Consider the following 20,710-nt stretch of genomic DNA (forward strand, 5'->3'; position numbering starts at 1 on the left):
TTTCCCTTTCATCATTTCCTTATAATTAAAGAACAAATATGTTTCCATTGGTGGAACAGATGAACTATTTGCTTTCAAAATTGAAACACAAATTAAAGTCTTCTACCTTGAATTGACATTGTATGTCTTGGTTCTTGGTACAAACAAATTTAGGTGAGAAGAAAAGTTCCGGGCTATCGGAGGACGGATCATCCGGCGTCGGGGACAAGGGAGGAGCAGTGGAAGATTGCGGTGCCGGAGCTCTCGCACAACCTATTACTGCCACAAATAGATGTACCCCCGCCAGATGGTTGTCTTTTTCTCCGATGAGAAGGCAACTAGCTAAGTCACCGGATTTAATAGCCTTCTCCAACGTCAGTTGTCGGAGCCTGCCGAAACCCTAGTAACCTGTTATTATAAGTCATAATTGGTTTTATAGTCTAAATGTACGAAAATAACATGTTTATAAGTTTTTAAAGTTTGACAGTTAAATTGACTTTTCGTATAAAGTTTAGTGGCTTATTTGACTATTTTTCCTTTATATTATTACTATAAATGTTATCATATTCTAAACAAAACAATTAAAATATTTATTTATACAATTATGCTCATTTAAAAAAAAATGAGTCAGACACACCAATACAATTTTTTGGAATTCAACCAAATACGTAGTATTAGAAATGAAACTGTTTTATGTAGAATGACTCATTTTTCAGGTTTCCAAACACACTCTTAATAAATTCTGAAAATTTATACATAAGAACGTGTATTGTCGAAAATTTTTTAAATAATCATATCTGTCTATCAACATTATGTAGAGAATATATTAAAAAAAATACAGCGATATTTTTCTAATTATTACATGCATACTTGAGAATGCATCCCCTAATAATTAATAATGCACTCAAGTTATAAATTTAAATAAATAGAAGAAGAAGAAGAAGCTGCTTTTGAAGTGACTTTTGACTTTGAGATCCATGGATTAATCAAGCAATTAGGTATATGAGTATATCGTCGACATGTAAGCAACGTGTCCATTGAGTTGATGTTGGTCATTAATTAGCTATGACTATAAGGATTAATAAATACAGTATAGTTAAGAAAAATGTTTACACACACTTTCCCTTTCATAATCGCCTTATAATTAAAGAACAAATATGTCTCCATTGGTGGAGCAGATGAACTATTTGCTTTTAAAATTGAAACACAAAGTCTTCTACCTTGAATTGACAATGTATGTCTTGGTTCTTGGTACAAACAAATTTAGGTGAGAAGAAATTACTCCGGCCAATTTATAACTCATGACATTTAATCAGTGTTGAAAGTTTATAGTGAAATTAACATATATATATTAAAGTTCAACTTATGAGGAGTATATAAAATTGTTAATATTAATTATGGTTACGTTGTTATGTTCTCCAACACAACTATTACATGCTCAAGAGTTGATTGAGTGAGTGAAGCATTGAGCATAATTTTTGTAGCAGAAGATCACGGTTTTGATTCTTGCAAGCAATCTCTCGGTCAGTCCGTCACAAATATTTTAATAATGCAGTTTACATCTTTTGTGTAATTTGTGGACTATTACATAGTAGCAAGATTTATTCACTGTGAACCTTCGAATAGTGACTGTAACTTTTCTTCATCATAAAAAATAATAATAAATAAATAAAAATAAAAATATGAACCTTACACGCTCATTACTTATGAGAACGTGATACTTACCATTTCTAAATCATTGAAAATAATTAAGGGTGTTAGCGATCAAAGTTTTCAGTAAAATGCTCGTATTCATGTTTGGTATGTAAGCGTTCGTTTATTAACATAAACGAACATAAATGAACAGATTTTATAGCTAGTTTAATTAATAAACGAATAGAGTATAAACATTTGTAGGCTCGTTTGTTAAGAGCACATTAGTGTTTGTTTAATAATGTTCATGAAAATGCCCATTTATTGTTCGTTTGATAAGGTTCACGAACATGCTCGTTTAGTATTCATTTAAGATTGTTCACGAACAAACTCATTTAAATACAATTTAATTTAATTTATTTAGTTTTCATATACTAGTATATTACATTATTACTTTAGTTTAGACGCTAGTCTAATTTTATTTTTTATTTTTTAAATTTTACTTGTATTTTTCCTATTGTCCTACTCCTATCAAAGTAAACCTAGCTAAGCTATTTGATAATTCTCACCCACAAGTGCTGATTATGCACAATTCGTGCTCCTTTGCGAAGGAGTTGTAGGCTCCGTCGGAAAGGAACTTTGCTAATTAGGACGACGAAAGAATGAAGAAAATATTAAAAAAAAACTATTTCTTATAAATAAACGAATTATATATGATCATGAACATTTACATGTGTTTGTTTATTTAGCCTTAATAAACATTATGCAGTATCTGTTCATCTGCACAAGAATTAGTATTGCCTCCACTGAGGAGCTCGAACCCACCACTTCCCGTATAAAGGGAAGGGTTTGATGCCACTGCACCACAAGGTCCTTGGCAATCACAATACTTTTAAATACACATTTATAATACATGACACTCATATTATTAATATATTATATATTATATATTTTTCACTACAGATCTACCCTCACTTTAACCACACATTTATCAAAACTAAATAAATGCATTCGATGTGAACTAAAAGATAATTAACATTCACATATAGTGATCAAGATTATTCAATTTTTGACTCACTGAGGCTCAAACTCATAACCTCCCACTTGAAAGAACCACTTCATGCCGCTTGACCACAAAATCTTTAGCTTAAGATTATTCATTAGTTTTATATATTATTTCATACTCAAACGATACGATTAGCATATAAGTACTTGAACACATTTCTTTTTAATTGATTGGTATTTAATTTGTTGTTAGAGTAGGTAGGCACCCAAGAACATATAGCTGGCAGCCTCTTGATTAAGTGTGACACTTAAACACGCTAAGCTACGTTTAAGATACCAATTGGGGAGCTTGTTCTCATCTCAGCAACGTTCCATAGATCTTCAATTCGATCCCAATCTTGTCGCCGTGACTATACACATGATGATTAAGCACGTGAAATAATTAATAATGAAATTGTCATTATATTGTGTGCATACGTTCGGATGTAACGTTAATTGATTTAATCAGGACAAAGTTTGTTTCTTTGTTTACATTTTGATAGGAATTCTGATAGTGATAATATCCCACTCGAGGTAGATAGTATAACTGTACTCAACCCACTAGATTGACCAAATCAAACTAACATCACTATTAATGGCGGCCCGAGTAACTGCTTAGAACAATATTCGATTCTAAAAGTTCCATATTATGCCACATTATTTTTTGTAAGATATGTGTGTAAGATAAATTTGGTTGATGCTAAGAATTGAATCACTTGCTTCATTATAATTAAAAATTTGAATTGATATATAGTTTCCCCACGTGTGCAAGTCAATTACTTTTGACATGCTTCAAGCAATATTGTACCATCGTCTCTTACCTCTTGCATGAGATTGACTCCAATAATACCAAATCCTCTTGCATGAGATTGACTCTAATAATGCCAAATTGAATCATGTGCTCAATATATCACAGTTAAAAGTATAAGCTGATAGTTTTGGACTGCAAACACATACATTTATGTTTATATATTATATACTAGTTTTACATGTGCATTGAGCGACCGATTTAATGCCCAATGTTTGTATTTACATAAGTAATTCAAAGTATATCAATGCAAGATTATATATATGAGAAGTTCGTTGTAGTTGACATTCAAATTAATGTTTAATTTGCACTTTTCTAAAAAAATAATTAAATACTTATTGTAGTTGGTATGGTATTAGGTAGTAGATACTAGATATTACTTTTGGTTAGAATTACTCTTAAGTTTTGTTAATTCACTTTGGATAGTATAGGTTTGGCATTGTCTTCGTCTTCATTGCTTGTTTTCTTTTTGGTTGGTAGTGTTTCATATGCAATTGAGTTACTGGTGCTAGTTTGCAAAAGGAACATATTTGGTCTAATTAGTTTTGTTACATTAAAGAAATATATACATGGAATCTCTAAGTTAATTCTCTTATACATACTAATACTTATAAAATTGACCCTGTCATTTTTTAGTCATTGATCATACTAGATGGATTGATCGAAAGGGAAAATGACATCTTTAGTCCCTGAGTTATAGGGGTAGTGACGACTCAGTCCCAGAGTTATGACCATATCCAAGTTTAGTCCCTCAGTTATTCGTGAAGTGGCGAGTTTAGTCCCTGGCCGTTAAATTTGACGAAAAAATTTAAAATTTTTGGGGTAAAATAGGAAATTCACATTTTATTCTCCTTCTTATATCAAAACCACTTTTGTAAAGAAAGTTAAAAAGCTACTAGCTTATATTAAAGATGAAAAAAAAAAAAGGTTAAAAAGCTACTAGCTTATTTTTGAAAAGTTACCTAAAGTAACTTTATATTTTTTTGAGTACTATTGACTCTGTTACAATGCAGTATTTGTTCATAATTACTTAAGCACAAAAAGTCAATATCGCTTCCACTTACCCCTTCCATATAGGAATGCAACCCGGTGCCACTCGACCACAAGGTCTTGACACTTATGATTTTTATATAGTTTTCACGTTAAAAAATAATTCTTATGCCATGTTTACTTTATATATTTTTTCAACAAATGTACATGTAACTATAAAAACCAACCCCGTTTGAATTAATTCTATCAAATTCTTTGCTGATTTCATGTGAGAATTAAATTATTCTATACGAGTATTAGATTATATGTAGAATTGAATATTCCAAACTCTGATCTAGAAAACATGGATGCGCAATGTTGCAGATCGATATTGTGGCGTGTTAGTACATCCTGAAAGTAACAAAAAACCTGCTCTCTTTTGAGTCAAGCTGGACATTGTGAATTGTGGTTATTAGTTCGTGAGAGACAACGTTAATTATCAGCGCCGAGGTCAACAATGTCAAGCTTATCTTTAGGCATGTGCTGCAACCTCTTCTTTCATCATCTATCCATCCCCAGCTGGAGTGGGAAAAACTGAAACAATAATGATTGCTTTTTCAATAATTGCTTGATTTTATTCCCAGTGCTTATTAGCTACATACGTTCTCGATCAAAACTTTGTTCTCTTTGAATTAATTGCTAGCCCAACAAGACTCCTTTCTCTACAGTTTTGTCTCTCTCATTCAACACTACAATTATTGACTAATTAGGAATGCCTTTTTGGCCGGTAGTCATCACAATTAGAATTGACAAATGCCAAACCTCTGGTTAGGGTATGGGTATCCATCCACGTACCTTAATTATCTCATACAAATTATGAATATTTAGCCCGCCTATAACTCTTTTATTTAGTATCAATCGGCATCATGCTAATTTGCATTGAATACAATTACTCATAGTACGTTTGAGTGCATCGAACACTATGAAGAAACATATCCACATAGTACCTGATTCAAATTGACATAGGAATAACGTTGTTTGACACCTTAAAAATTCTTTGTAATGGCAATTTTTGGATGGAATATTAGGAGTGACGAATAAATAGTTTGGTTGAGCTAGTTTGAGCACATATAAGAGAAAATGTTTATCAAAAATAATTTAATTCCAGTCATCTACAATATCTTCAAAGAAGACTCAACAAGTTCATGACCAAATAAACACATCATAATCTCACAAGGTGAAAACTGAAAAATAAGCCTCCCATGCCCTTCACTGTCTATATATATACCCCACTCTCCCATCCCGGTAGCTCCGACAATAAATATAAACATTAATGGCTCTAATACTGAATTGAAAAATATGTTTCGTCTCTCAATTATAAAATTAAAATGATAGTGATGATCGAGACTACACATTTATATTATACATAAATGTTGGTTGAACAGGAGCAAGGCGTGCAGGAAGAATAACGTACTCTCTCCATCTCATGGATGCTCCTGTTTATGGCCCAATGATGAGACAACCATGTCCTGGAATAAAGTGTACTGATCGACTGGCGATTGGGTGATCTGATGATCATAGTGGTGAGGGTTGAGGCCAAGATGGTGATTGTGGTGAAGATGATAGCCGCCGTACATGGATGAAGGCTGGAAATTTGGGGCGCCGGAGAGCATTGGATTGAGCAAGAGGTCTTGATGGAAATTGGGCATGAGTGCGGCCGGAGATGGTGACAAGAATGACGCTGGGGACAGCAGCGCCACCGCATTGCCGCGTAGAGTCGCCGGACAGTGGTGGTTGTGCTGCCCTTCGTAGGTGGTCACCACGATTGTTGGGTCTTCGTATGATCTCTCCACACGCTTCTTCACGGTGCACTTTTGGCTCGTGCACCTGTAATAACTCCTGCAACAATACAATGTTGAATATAATACATCATACATACAATATTACAGTCACTATCGAGAGTGTGTAGATGATTAAATATGTTTTTCTGAGCTTAATCGACAAAGGAGATAAAGCAGTCAAGTTGCTCATAGTTGATCATTCAAATCGTGAAGGCAGCTCCCAAATTTGTAATTTTATAGTTACTAAATCAACAATCTGACCAATTTGGCTGGGTTGTTCTCACAATCTTACATTTATTAATGTGCTTTTCTAGAAGATTAAGGTTGGTTGAAAAATCTAATCATGAATAGGTTTAGGAGGAAATTAAATGAAATGAAAACCTGGGAAACGGACTGTTCTTGACAGCTTTCTGTCCGTATTTTCTCCAGCGATATCCATCTTCAAGATTATCAATCTCACTTTTTGTCATGAAGGCGAATCTTGGTTCCCTTTGCTTCTTCTCCCCTTTCTTCTTCGCTGCACCTTTGTTTCTGAAATATTATATTAATACACCAATTTAACTACTTTCATTCTGATATATATTCTCACTCACACCACTAATGTAACCTTAATAATTAGTGTATGTTCTGATCTTCATACATAATGCAAGCTAGGAGTGTTGGTTGTATATATGCTGTATGTCGACAAAATTAGGGTTTTTGTTTATCATGAAAATTGGATTCCACCTGGGGGAAGATCTAGAAGAAAAATCAATTCAATTTTTAGAGGAATATAATATAATGTTTTGATGCTTGAAGCAGAAAAAATATCAGGAAATTAAATTAAGATCATACTATTTTCATTCTATGCTAAATAGTCTAAATTTTGTTGGTAAAATATAATGTAATGGGTTGAAAAGACTAGGTAGCACAAGACTTCCCAAAGTCCAAATTAGAAATAATATACCCAAGTTGTATGTATACTAATTAATTCTACCAAACAATTCAAGAATATAATTGAAGGAAACATGGCGTGACATAAGGTGTTATATATATGTATATCTTGAGCTTAAATTAAATTAAACCACAAAATAATAAATTAATAAATAAATAAAATCCTACATTTTTGTGGACTTGTCATCTCCGTCCTCACACCCTTTGGGCAGTAACAGATCTTTGTTGCTCTTTGAGGAATCTTCTTCTCCGTCTCCCACTGCAGCCTCACTGGACGAGGAAGACACCGATGAATTCGCCGCCACAAACGGAATATTCTCCCCCGCCGCCTCTCCCGCAGAAACACTACTCTTTCTAGAAGATTCCTGGTTCTGTTGCTGCTGCTGATGATGATGATCTGTGGGAGTGCAGACAACCTCGGACGAAGAGCAAGACATCCCAAAAGCGTTGGAGAGAGTGTGGTAATCCATGGAGCCTTGTAAGCTCTCGGTGAAACTCATGAACGGAGAAGGGAGGAATTCTTGGTGGAGGAGATTCTGTGTCGGAGCAGACGGCGGCGGGTGATGATCGGAGGAAGAGTAGATAGAAGAAGGGTTGTGGTCGGAGTTATCATCGCCGAAGAAAGGGAATGTGTTGATCCTTCCACTTCCCATGTGATTATGGAAATAGAATGGGTTATCAGACATGGAGAGAAAATTAAAACCAAACAACAACGTTGTAGTGATTTCTAGGCAGACTCGAAAATCAAAAAAGGGAATCTGAACCCTCTTTTTGTTGGAAAAGGAATGGATTTTGAAGCTTTCTTGGATCTTGATTTGCTTTCTAGCTACCTGAACCAAAAAGAAGATAAGGGGGGTTGAATTGGGATCGGTGATATTTTCCTAAAATTAAAGATTGGGAGAAACAGCAAAAACCAGTTGAGATGGATCCGAGGTTCTTGAAGCTAAGTGAGACTTGAATTGGTAAGTGAATATGAACAAGATCTTATCTTCTTTTCGAGGGTAGTGGGTTTTTGGGTAGCTTTTTTATTGCTTTTTAGGGAGATGGGAAGTGCTTGGTTGTTTTAGGTTTCTTAGCTTCAATAGTTTAGAAAGACTGAGAGAGAGAGAGAGAGAGAGAGAAAGAAGGGTGTTGGAGGGGAGAATAGAATTTTGGGCTACTCAAGAAGCTAGATAGATTAATAGACAACATTTTCCACCTCAAAATTACAATATTATTTTTTTAAAATTATTAGAGATAACCGCATTTTGTTAGTCCCTTGATTATTTCTTATTTAGAAATGTGATCCTTCAATTCTTAAGTCAACAAATGTGAACCTGTAATTTTTGCTAAATTTGTCAATTTGACCCCTCCACCTAATGAAATTAACTAACCAACAATAATATTGATCATTTGAGCAAAATTAATAGACCACTTATTGTCAAGGACATTGTGGTCTAGTGATATCAAGTTACTCTTCCATATGGGAGGTTGTGAGTTTGAGTCTCAGTAAAATTATTATTATTAAGAATAATGAATTTAAATATCTAATGAAAAGATGGCACGTCAAGAAAGGATAATTATAGGGGTTTTTAGCATATTCGTTATATATTATTATTAACAAAGAGACATCAAAGAGTGCCTTTAAATAAAGCATACCATAGAAGTCATGTGATAAAATCTTAATGAGATTTGAAGAATTTCCACATAACAAACTGTCTTAATCAAACCTGTTTTTTTTTTTCAGAAAAAAAAAATTTTAAAAGACTGCGAGGGAATAACCATCAAATTATTGTTTTTAAAAAAATAAAGAATATGGTGGCATAAAATAAATGTGTTAGGCACCATATATGTCCATCACCTGCCAATTTTTTTAGTAATTTAAGGCCATATTCACCTACTTACACAATCAACGGCGTAAGGCATGAAATCTCTATAGGCAGCACATCTTTTAATCTCAATTTAAATTTCACGTTTATATCACAAAGAAATATCATTGAAGTTTTACAAGAAAATAAAATATATTAAAATAGTGTTACTCATTTCAAATCTTGTACTAATTTAACATAAATAACACTTTTTGTAAATAAATAAATATTTTACTACATTTTTTTTTTAGTATTATCTCATGAGTTTTAAGATAACTGCATTCTTATAGTTTGAACGCGTGACCTTTGACATGGTGTTGGTTCTTATACCAAATTGAAGTATGTGTTCCATCCCAACTAAAAGTCTAAACTAATAATTGGATTGCACATTTATGTTTATATATTATATGTTCAACACATAAATCACTACATTACAGTTGACTACTGTATGTACATAAATTCAATATTGTAGGTTCATAAAACCACTACTATTGCAAGTTCATCACAAAATATTAAACGATATATTGAAAAAATATATTAATATAGTTGTCATTTAAAAATCTCAACAAGATATTTTTAAAGAGATTTTAATATATTTATTTTATTTATATAAAAGAAAATAAAGAATGATATATTTAAGTGATAATTGATCAATTGGTACCATTTTACTAATTTATAGTATTATTTTGATGCACCTTAATTTTTTGATGTACATATAATATTATTTTTAAGTACATATGTGATATGTCCATGATATAATTTGCCAAATAGCTCATGCCTCATTTTTATGTACTTAATTTTTTTATGTGCATAGTGTCATATTGAGAAAAAAAAATACTTAGTATGTAACATTACTTTTATCGATCACAACCACTCAAAAAGGGACCATAAATTAATGAATTCTTCAATTTCTTTTACCATGTGGCCCTAATAACAATGGACAAGCATGTAGTATTCTTGGTATGAGTCAATCAGCTATGGACAAACGCATGTAGTATCACAATGCAAAATAGAGTTTATTCCATACACATTCTTAGGTAATGACTGCAAATTTGCAAGTTTTTCCCCTTAGTCAAACACATGCAGCAGCTTTGCTAGCTGGAGAATGGAAGTCAAAGGATTCCAAGGTGGATACGAGGCTGTTAATTGTGATAGGAGAGGTAATGGAAGGAAGGACCGGAGGCTCTCTTCCACGTGTCCGGAGACCGGCACCGGCATTTGACCCTAGCCGACAACCCACTTGGCACGTTCAATTCTTTGTACGTACAATTTTTGCAACCATTGTATTTCATCTCTTCATCATACATTCATACTTGTCACCACTGTTTGTGTCTATCTGTGTGTATAAAGTATATCACATATAAAAGATGCTTGCAAAGATTATTTAATTTTTGAAGGTTAATTAGATATAATATACAAGTGTTAAAACTTATATATAGATATAGAATTAACTTCCAAGCTAATATTTACTATTTATTTAGTTAATTAATTAAATTTTGACTTAAATTCGATCTACATCTATATCTATTCAAAAAAATTAAATTAAATAGTCCTGAAAGTGGTAACTAAGTGGATGAAGCATGCTTTTCGTATTTAGATTGTCACAATCAAGTTTAATTTTTGCTAACACTATATATCTCGATTAAGCTCGCCACACAAGTACAACTAGTCTAAAAAATTATAACTTAATTTGTTAATAATATACTTTAAAATATTATTAAAATTAGATTGTATTAATCATATACAAGAGTGATGCGCTTAATTCAGACTTGACCTAATGATGTTACGCCCCTTTTACTTGAGAAGTGAGTAGGGTAATTCGGATAAATTTTGAGTAGTTGGAGAAGCTAAAAAATCTCTTTCTCAGTATTAAATGTGCCTTATATAGGCGAAGGAAGGAACACATGCCGCGGACCCGACATGTCCTCCATGTGGAAGGCGCAAGTTAGCCGGTTAGGCAGGTGGTGCCAAGTGCTATATGATGTAGGGGATATGATGAACATGACGTGATTGAGACAAGATTTCATGGGCCGGCTAGATACCGGAGAGACGGGTGATGGGTCGAGAAGTCCTCCCGGTCTCAAGGTGAGTGCCTTGCTCATGATTCGGGCTACCGAGAAGGGACATGGAGTATTCAGTTCTAACCAGTTAAGAGTTGCCATTGGTTGGTTACTGATATGCTCACTGGTTTGCCGGGTCAAGTGTATATGTATTATCAAAGAGGAGGCAATTGTCATCCCCAAATTCCATTATTATTGCAACATTATCTTACATATGTATGGTGAGAAATGAATCGTTGACTAATTTTGTACATACATTATAGTTTAATTTTATCCAATAATATGTACAGTACTATACAAACTAGTATTGTAACAATAGAGAGGGTAACGAAACATATCACATATGATATGTGATATGTTTCGACATATGTATGGTTAGTTGGTCACTAATACGTACTGTTAACTAGTACCGTGACATACGAACCATTAATTGATTCTATACATATAGCTTATTAATTGTAATTATCGTCACATGTCTATAGTACATATACAAGGAAAAAGATGTGTGACGATTTGGGCAGTTGTACCGTTAACTTAGGCGGAAGCAAAAGAGCAAATTGCTGTTGTTGACTTTGGAAGGGAGGGAGTACAAAGTGCCAAAAATATATATAGAAGCTATATATATGCTATGCATGCTAGCATGCATTTTGCGTACAGTATTTTCCATGCTTTTGGCGCATTCATTGCATTATTGCCTTCAAATGCGGAAAAAAAGTGTACATGCATGATGATCAAAGGTGCAGTAAAGCATGTATTATGCCAACAATTTCTCTACTTTATTGTTTTTTTTTTTAATCCAAAAGGTTGAATCCTAAACTCCAAGAGTCTCCCTGCCCCGGCGCGGCAGAGCATCTGGAAATTGGAATGATGTAAATCATGGTAACTCAACTGAACAGTGAACATAGAGACTAGACCTTTGCTTATTACGCACAAGGACTCTCTCACTTTGAAAATACAAATTGTGGCTAAGGAGAACCCAAAAATGGTAAATTTTTCCTTTGATTGGAAATGGGTAATTTTTAAATAGATATTAACTAAAAAAAAAATAGACAACATTAATTTTTTTAATGCATTTGGGTCAAAATTTCGAAGAAACACATTACATAAATTAAATTTGTTTAATTAGCTCTTTGACATGATTGAGGGGAAAAAGGTTTAGACCTTCCACTCTTATATTAGTTATTAAGTGTTGGATATAACGAATTTTGAGAAGTTATATTCACATCTCGTTTACTTTAAGTATATACAAATTAGATAAGAGCGTATTTAAGAAATTAAAGTGAATTTGGCAGATTCATTGTTCACCCTAAGTACTATATAAGTATTACATTAACTAATATAATTAATGCGGCATAGTGGATCACCCGTGCATTAACTGCAGCTATACATTAAATTTGCAATTTTATTGGCTAAGGCATGTCTGGAGGCCTAACTAATGATCAATATTCCATTGGAGAGACAAACAATTACTCTTGCATGCCCACAATACTCTTGACCAGTGAGCTACTTAGCTAGGAATGTACTTACGTACTAAAACAGCCGGGCCAAAGTGCCAAACCAATATTATTGCTAAAAAATTGAAATATTTTAAATGGTGGGTTTAATTTATTCTTATCAGCACTCTTTTAGTCTAATTTATAGCATAAAATCTTTAATTTTTAACACAATTTATCTCTCTTATATGGTTTGTGAACTATTACATAATAGTGATGTTTACTTAATACATATCATTAGATCAGATAATAGTTGTGACCATATCATCTAATTATCTAAAATAAGTCAAACATTTCAGGTTGCCTGGCTATACAACTATACAAGCGTTTCTGCCTTCAATGCGTGTCGCATGTGCAATATATATGTGTGTGTATGCGTTATAGTAAAGTTTGACCAAGTACAATGTAAATAAATTTTTAAAATAAAACAAGGTGTCATAATGTCATAGTTGTAGTGAAAGATTTTTACCTCTATAGCAGAGTCCAAGTTAGGCATAGAGAATTTGCTTCGCGTGGATGATGTTTTTCTTTTTCTCCTTTTTGGGATAATTGCATTTTTTTTTTCTTTAGATATGGATGGATGGAATTTATTTAGAACTTTGATAGATATTAATTATTTGTCATATTTTCTTTTTGATTAACAATTTTGTTATAATATTGTAATTAGTTTATTTTATATAGTGAAAATATCTATCTCAAATAAGACATCTAAAATATATAATGCTAAAATGTACTCCGTAATAATTTTCTATATGTAAAGAAGTATTACGGAGTAGATACATTTTTTTATCAATATTTTTCAATAAACAAGTAATGCTTTTTAGAAAATATAATAATTATTGGCACATAGAAAAACATTATATTTTCGTTAAAAAAAATATTATAATTGTAAAATTTATCTCATATAAGACATCCTAGTTTCTCACACAATTTTTTGTTTACTAAAATATTTGTACTATTGTAGGTTTATAGATTTGAGTTTTAATTTGTATATTTATTTATATTTTATTAATTTTTTGAATTAATTTATTAAAACCCTCCTAAATATATTGTTTTCTTTATTGCTATATTAAGAAAAATTTTTTTAAAAAAAAACTCTTGCTTTACAAAGTTGTTTTTGTTGTTGTTGTTATTTTACATAAAAAAAATCAAAATTATTAATTATGTTAAGCAAAAATTTTAATATTGGAAACAAATAGTTAAATATTTCTAAAGTTTTTACAGCTAAAAATTTATTTCTTTTCTATTTTGCTATTATTAATATAAATATTTTAATTATTGTTTATATTAAATAATAATATTAATATTAATAGTTTTTTGTAGAAGTACAATATTTTATTTTAAAAATTTTGGAAAGATAATATTTAGAAGATTTTTTTCAAAGTAATGTTAATAGTGTAATACAATAATTGAAACTTTGTACTAAGTTTTTAAGTAATGAGAGCTGAATTCTTATTAATGATATTTTAATTTAAAATTTTGAAATCACCTATTTCTATGGCTACCCATTTGCCACGCAATAATGCCCTAAAGTCTTCCCAGTAATAATAACAGTAAAGTCAAAAGAATTTAATTTTAAAATTGAGCTTTAATTTAAAGTGTATGATATTAGGAGAAAATTTTTCTATAAAAATTAATTATAACGCTCCGAGAGGCACAGGAGCTGGCCCAGGGGGAATCGTCACTTGTGGGAATTGGAATTCCTCCCCACAAAGAGAGCTCACTTGCCACTTGAGCTACCCCGTTGGGTTAACTTGCAGTATGACTATTAGATCTCTTTGCTCACAAAAGACAAAATATTTTCTCCAAGGCAAATTATATCGTGAACTTGCTTTAAAACAACTTTATTTTATATTATTAAAGTATAAACTAATACATCATATTTAATAACATTATTATGTATTATGCTTTTAATATTTGTTTTATACGCTCATAAACATAAATTTTAATGTCCATAAGCACTCAATTAAAAACACATCATTTGCCAAGTATCTTGTGCTCAAATGGCATGTAGTGACTTTTCTATATGGGAGGTCATGAGATCGAGCCTCAGTGGAGGCGGTATTGACTCTTTGTGCTTCAACAGTACTACAATGTAATAGAGTTAGTAGTTCAAAAAATAATAATTTTATGTACCTATAAATTTATTTTTTTAAAAACATACGGAGTATATATTAATATATGTGACATTTAAAAGATCTCAATTAGAGATTTTTAATAATGTATTTTTTATACTCCGCACATTAATTTTAATTGTATAAAAAAATTAAATAAATTTAAGTTGACAAAAGGATGTATAAGGACAAAAAATAAAGATATGTTTGGGTGCATGTAACAACGTACACCTTCGTCCATAATATAACTATGGTGGAGCCCCACAATCTACTTCATTCACACACACATAAAAGATCAACCACAGTATTCAAATGTATGATTTGATGAAATTCAGATTGTGATTCTAACCGGCAATGATAAACCTTCTTTAAGTTACTCATAGCTAATAAACTCCAACAAAAAAAGCCAATAAACAATTCTCATAAAAATTTAAACTTAAAACCTCTTACCAACTTAGCTATAGTTATCCCATTGGACATGACTATTAGTTCTCTAAGGACCATGATACCATAAATTATACTCCGTATATAACAGTAACAACAATGATGATGAATGAATAGCCACAATTTGCAGGATATACAAATAATGCCTCCATCTGCAGAACATGTTTCGGAGAACAGGAAAACCGTACACAAGTAATCTACTCAAAATCACAAAAGACAATCCTCAAAAACACATTTGTACAATCAAAGAACCAATCTTTCCCAGTCTGCGCTATTCGGGCAGCTACCTGCCAATCTGCCAGTGCCATGATTGAATTGTAAAGTTGGTTACCATCACTTCAGTGTCTCTCTCAGATGCAGTATTCTCTCCAGAAACAAACATAAACAAAACATGGAACTTACTGTCAGCCTAAGGGTTGCCAGATCACAAGCATGCGCCCGTTGTCCTATCCGTGAATTATCAGAGATGTATCTGATTTTCCTACCCCGCTTTCCACGTCAACTGATTGGGAGCTGCTACTGTCCTTTGTAGATTCGATTTCAATGCTAGCTGTTCGGCTTCTGTTTCTTCGATCCTGAAATTTTCACAAGAACTTCAACTAAGGCCTCGATCTGCAGCAGTATACATATATATATATATATACATACATACATATATACATACATATATATATATATATATATATATATATATATATATATATATGCTACTCTTTAATTAAGTTTTGCAGATGTTTTCTGTTCACATGATTGATTGGTGCATTCTTCAAATAATTACTTTTAACAGCTTAAAGTCTCTACCCCAGTTAGGGTAGGTGTTAGCTTTCGGATTTGTGTTCCTTGAGCTTAGAACGAACTGAAATGCAGTAAAGAAGAACACAGGGCATGTAGTATTAAGAGTAAATACCAGCAGTCCTCCGAATTTGGTGGCACTGCCACTTTTAGTCCTCAACTTTTAAATCAACCACTCCCAGTTCTCTTACTTTTTGTTTCTAGCCATCTAAAGTCCTTCCATTAGAATTGACCGTCTCAAGCCGTTTTCTCAAGGGCAGTTTTGTCCTTTCAAAAATTAATGTCTTAAATAATTTGTTTCCTCATGATAAGTCCATTTTAAGGGAAAAATTTGATAAGTATATTTATATATATTATTTAGTTGGAATTTAATATTAATTTACGCCATGGATTTCTTCAAAGTATTCGGGTGAGGGCATGGGGTTGTTCAAAGTGAAAAACAAATTATTGAAGACATTAACTGTGAAAGGACAAAATTCTAACGAAAGGACAGTGGATAGCTAGAAACAAAAAGTAAGAGGACTGGGAGTTGTTGATTTAAAAGTTGAGGACTAAAAGTGACGGTGCCACCAAAGTCAGAGAACGTTGGTATTTACTCGTAGTATTAACAAGGAAACTGAAAAAGCTTAAATTTGAGTCTATAAATGGACCAATGTAATGCAGGTGCACCTCACGATAAGGGAACTCATCAGCTTCCAGCATTTGAGCAACTTGACTCATTTTAGGCCGTTTTTCTGAGTCAGGGTCGACACATCTAAGTGCCACCAGCAGTGCATGTTTCAAAGAACGAGTACTGGGCTTAACTTCGAGGTTAGGATCCACGACTTCCTCAGCTCTCCGGTTACCAACCATCATTTTTAGCCACTCAACAAGATTGACCTGTGCAATGTACAGACATTCTTTACTAAAGAGAATTGGTGGACAGAGTGGGAGGGCTGAACTTTGTACGAAGTAATATTGTTTTCATGATAATCGTTTAGAAACGAAGGATTGAGTAACCTCATTAGCAGGACGGCCATAATCCACTGGGTCTCTTCCAGTTACTGCTTCAAGTAGTAAGACACCAAAGCTGTAAATATCACTCTTTTCGTTTAGTAGCCCAGAATTTGCATATTCTGGAGCCACATAACTGAAAACATATGGAAATCGTTAGTATTCCCACCAAAAACAGTAGTAATCAGACAATGACTCCAAAATAGAATAGCCAAGAACAAGTGACGTAGAAAACCACATACCCAAATGTTCCCATTACTCTTGTTGTTATGTGACTTTCTCCAGATTCCAAAAGCTTTGCCAGTCCAAAATCAGAAACCTTGGCATTGAACTCACCATCAATCAAGATATTGCTGGATTTTATGTCTCGATGAACAACTTTTGGTTCTATTGACTCATGTAGATATGCAAGCCTGCAAGAAATATTATGCAGTCCTTTATAGGCTTGTGCTTACAAATAACCGAGCTAATTTTATGGATTGCCATCCGCTTGTAGATATAACTAATTCCTTGGTAGGATTCAAGGCATTAAACTTAAATTGGAATAGAGTAGATCCAAGCATTAATGTTATTTAGGATAAAATGTATGATAACATAAATGAAATTTTTAAAACAAGTTACGCAAGGAATGAAAAGAATTCAAAATCTCATAACCAGTACAGATCATAAGTTTAGAGATGAAGAGATTTAGCAATAGATGAGCCAAAGCACAAATTCAAAATGTTGTGAGGGATACTGGAACTCACGCTTTTGCAGTACCAAGAAGGACCTTCATGCGGCCTTCCCAAGTAAGGGTACTATGTTGTCGCATGGCACCATGAAGCCACTGCTCCAAGTTGCCATTATTAACATATTCATACACCAGCATCCTTCAAGTGGAAAACAGAGCAACCTTAAGAAAAAGACATGACAATTGAAAATCTTGATTTGAGAATACAAGAGTTAGAGCAAGAAAAACCATTTTTATACTAATATGGAAGAAGTACTTGCGGAACCCGGCATAAAAACATCGAATGTCTCCATCTCAATCTGAACGGGCGAGTAGAGACTCATTTTCTTGAAGATGATTACCTGTGAACACCTTCAATGCAATAACCAAGAAGTCGCACAAGATTCTTGTGTCGAACATGGCCGATAGCTTCCACTTCAACCCTGAATTCTTTCTCTGCTTGGCCACTGTAATTATTAAGGAGTTTCTTTACTGCTACCTCTGTCCCATTGATCAATTGACCCCTATAAACAATTCCATAGCCACCTTCGCCAATCACATTCTCTGCCGAGAAATGATTTGTTGCATGCTCAAGATCTCTAAGCATGAACCAGTGACCCCACCCAAGATGCGAGAACTCAGGCAAGCCAACCAGAGGAGACGGCATTGGAACATATGAAGACTGTTTATGAGCTGTTCCATAACTACCTTCCTCCCCTGACTGTGAACTACAACCCCTCTCAAGACGGTAACTTGAGCTGCATTGACTGATGTTATCGGTATCACTTGACTTGCTCCTACCTAAATGAACAGTCAGTTTCTCTGAATGCTTCTCGCTTGATTTATCATTAACAGTTAGAGATAAACTTTCAGGATGCTCATTAGCATTTGGAGCATCAATTCTGTCAACTGTGATGTCCTTTGAAATATTAGGTATTTTACAATGTGAGTACTTGTCTAATGTTCTTCTAGATTTTCTGCGAAATGTGGCACACACTGACAACAGACACAGAACCCCAACAATGAACACACCAATGCAGATGCCAATCACGACCCATAGTTTTAGACCAAAAAAGGATGTCTTCTTTGATAATTCAGTGTTTAAACTCCCAGACGACATTGCCAGCAGATGTATAGGAAAGCCCTCTAGGTTCAAAACTCAGATTTACTCCATGACCCTCCTGGATCCCAGAAAAATGTAATGGAATTATCAGAGGTATGCAAATTATAACCACATCTTGACAGCTTTTTGCTATTCTATATTTGTAACTCCAAACACCTGTGATGTAATTCTGCAAAAAGAATATAAAATATAACCATTCATTCATTCAGCATTCAAAACCCAGATACCATAACAAACAAACAAACAAACCAGAGAGAGAGAGATAGAGAGTCTGCGTTAGTGCAATTAAAGGCATAAACTTTGAAGGCAAATGCAGAAACTAAATTACATTAACATACTATGAATCATTTTCATTCCAATTAAAGTCCAAAGAATGAAACATCACCGAAGATTCCAAAATATATTAACAAGAACACCACAAACGATAGAACCCAATTTATCTGCAAACCTAAATCGTTTTATAAACACAGGCAAGACTTAGAAACAAAGTTAAACAAATAAGAGGCAGATAAAGATAGAGACTTGGATTCAATATAGAGCAATTGAGCAAAGGAGAAAGGGAGAAATTACCAGTATAGTGATCTGGAACACAAAGGGAAACCTAGCCCACCTGTTCGTCTTCCTCGAGAACCCAAAGGACCAAAAAAGGGGCCTCTTTTTGCAGCAACTCAGAGTAGATAAGCACGGATAGGTATGGCAATGCAGAGGTGGAACAGAGAATCCACAAAAGCAAGCCAAAGAGAAAGCTAAAAGTTTCGCAGAGAAGTAGTTTAGAAGTAGAACTGTGGAGTGGGCAAAATGTGGACCACAGACAACCCAGGCAAAAAAAACAACACAATTGCTTAAACCAGGCCAGACAAAAATCTAATCTTTGCAAAAGCAAAATGTAGAGAGAGAAAGATGCATTTAGCACATTGCGTATAATATAGAAGAAGCAACGAAGGGTCAAAAAAGATGTGCGTGTACGTGAAATGATTCAGTGTGAAACTGTGAAGAATAGGCTCAGAAAAGCTTGATTGTCAATGGAGGAAACCTTATACAGGAGACAGGAACAGACTTCGAACAGGCAATTGTGTCTCGGTGAGAAAATATTTATGGACCCAAAAGAAATAAATGAAAATTCATAAAAGAAATAAATGAGAACTGTGGAAAAGTAGTAAATGTGTTAATTGGAGAGTCAACTAAAGAGATAAAAATGAGGCTTTCCTAATAAGTAGCCGTGAAATTAAAACGATTGGAGATGTGAAATTTAAAAAGAGATTAAACCGTTTTAACTTATTTATGGTGAAATGCTGCCTCTCTTTTCTCTCTAAAGCCAAACGTTTGCTGCTTAACTTCGGCTTCCACCGCCGGCCTCCGCCCGGAGCTCTAATGGAGCTTTGAGCCGGCGGTTTTGGTCACCTTCTATGTTAGCTCTCGCTCTTCTTTCGTCCCGACCACCGTCGCAGCTCCATCCGCCTCCGATCACCGCCACAATCTTCTTCTTCCGTTTTCTCTCCCTTTGAATAAAATAATAGTAGGTAGGTATTGGGGTTTGTGTTGGTAGTCTTGAACTCCCAACCCTACTTTGACTTTACCCACTTTTTATTTTCTCTATTATTGTGTTTTCCTCTCGTTAGTTTCACGAGCATTTTTCCTCTCGTTACTTTCACGAGCTTTTCATTTTTATTAGCATAAATCGTTTAGTTTGGTTTCGACAAGTGTTGATCTTATCCTGGGCGAGCAAAAAAGAATGATGACGAAGACCCAAATCTTTGATGAAGCTTTAAATTCCCTGAAGGAACATAGCTTCATAGTTATGAAACAGTCTGTGATTCAAGTTTTCTATAGCATAGTTAGAAAAGTTGTTTCTATGTCTGACTGTAAGGAATGGTTTACCATTTCATTGATCATTGATGTAAACGTTTTATGTTATGAATTAATGGAATA

General features: G+C 33.7%; 2 protein-coding genes across 3 annotated transcripts; both read right to left on the reverse strand.

Annotated features, from left to right (window-relative positions):
- Positions 1-5,551: 5,551 nt before the first annotated feature.
- LOC116006093 (WRKY transcription factor 71-like) lies at positions 5,552-8,337 on the reverse strand. The gene is made up of 3 exons (XM_031246365.1): positions 7,375-8,337; positions 6,655-6,804; positions 5,552-6,331 (listed from the first exon to the last, which is right to left on the reverse strand). Exons 1-3 carry the CDS (start codon positions 7,890-7,892, stop codon positions 5,917-5,919), a joined length of 1,083 nt encoding a protein of 360 aa, XP_031102225.1. The 5' UTR covers positions 7,893-8,337; the 3' UTR covers positions 5,552-5,916.
- A 6,784-nt stretch (positions 8,338-15,121) lies between these two features.
- LOC116011024 (probable receptor-like protein kinase At2g42960) lies at positions 15,122-19,824 on the reverse strand. Of its 2 annotated transcripts, XM_031250521.1 has the most exons (8): positions 19,352-19,824; positions 18,021-18,950; positions 17,696-17,818; positions 17,192-17,362; positions 16,956-17,085; positions 16,626-16,835; positions 15,567-15,739; positions 15,122-15,459 (listed from the first exon to the last, which is right to left on the reverse strand). In XM_031250521.1, the coding sequence occupies exons 2-7, from the start codon at positions 18,776-18,778 to the stop codon at positions 15,611-15,613; spliced, it is 1,521 nt and encodes a 506-aa protein (XP_031106381.1). In that variant the 5' UTR covers positions 18,779-18,950; positions 19,352-19,824; the 3' UTR covers positions 15,122-15,459; positions 15,567-15,610. The 2 variants fall into 2 exon arrangements, with proteins under 2 accessions (XP_031106381.1, XP_031106380.1); XM_031250520.1 differs by having other exon boundaries at positions 15,206-15,739.
- Between the last annotated feature and the right edge of the window lie 886 nt (positions 19,825-20,710).

This window comes from Ipomoea triloba, chromosome 2 (assembly GCF_003576645.1).
Source record: "Ipomoea triloba cultivar NCNSP0323 chromosome 2, ASM357664v1".
Lineage (NCBI taxonomy): Eukaryota > Viridiplantae > Streptophyta > Magnoliopsida > Solanales > Convolvulaceae > Ipomoea > Ipomoea triloba.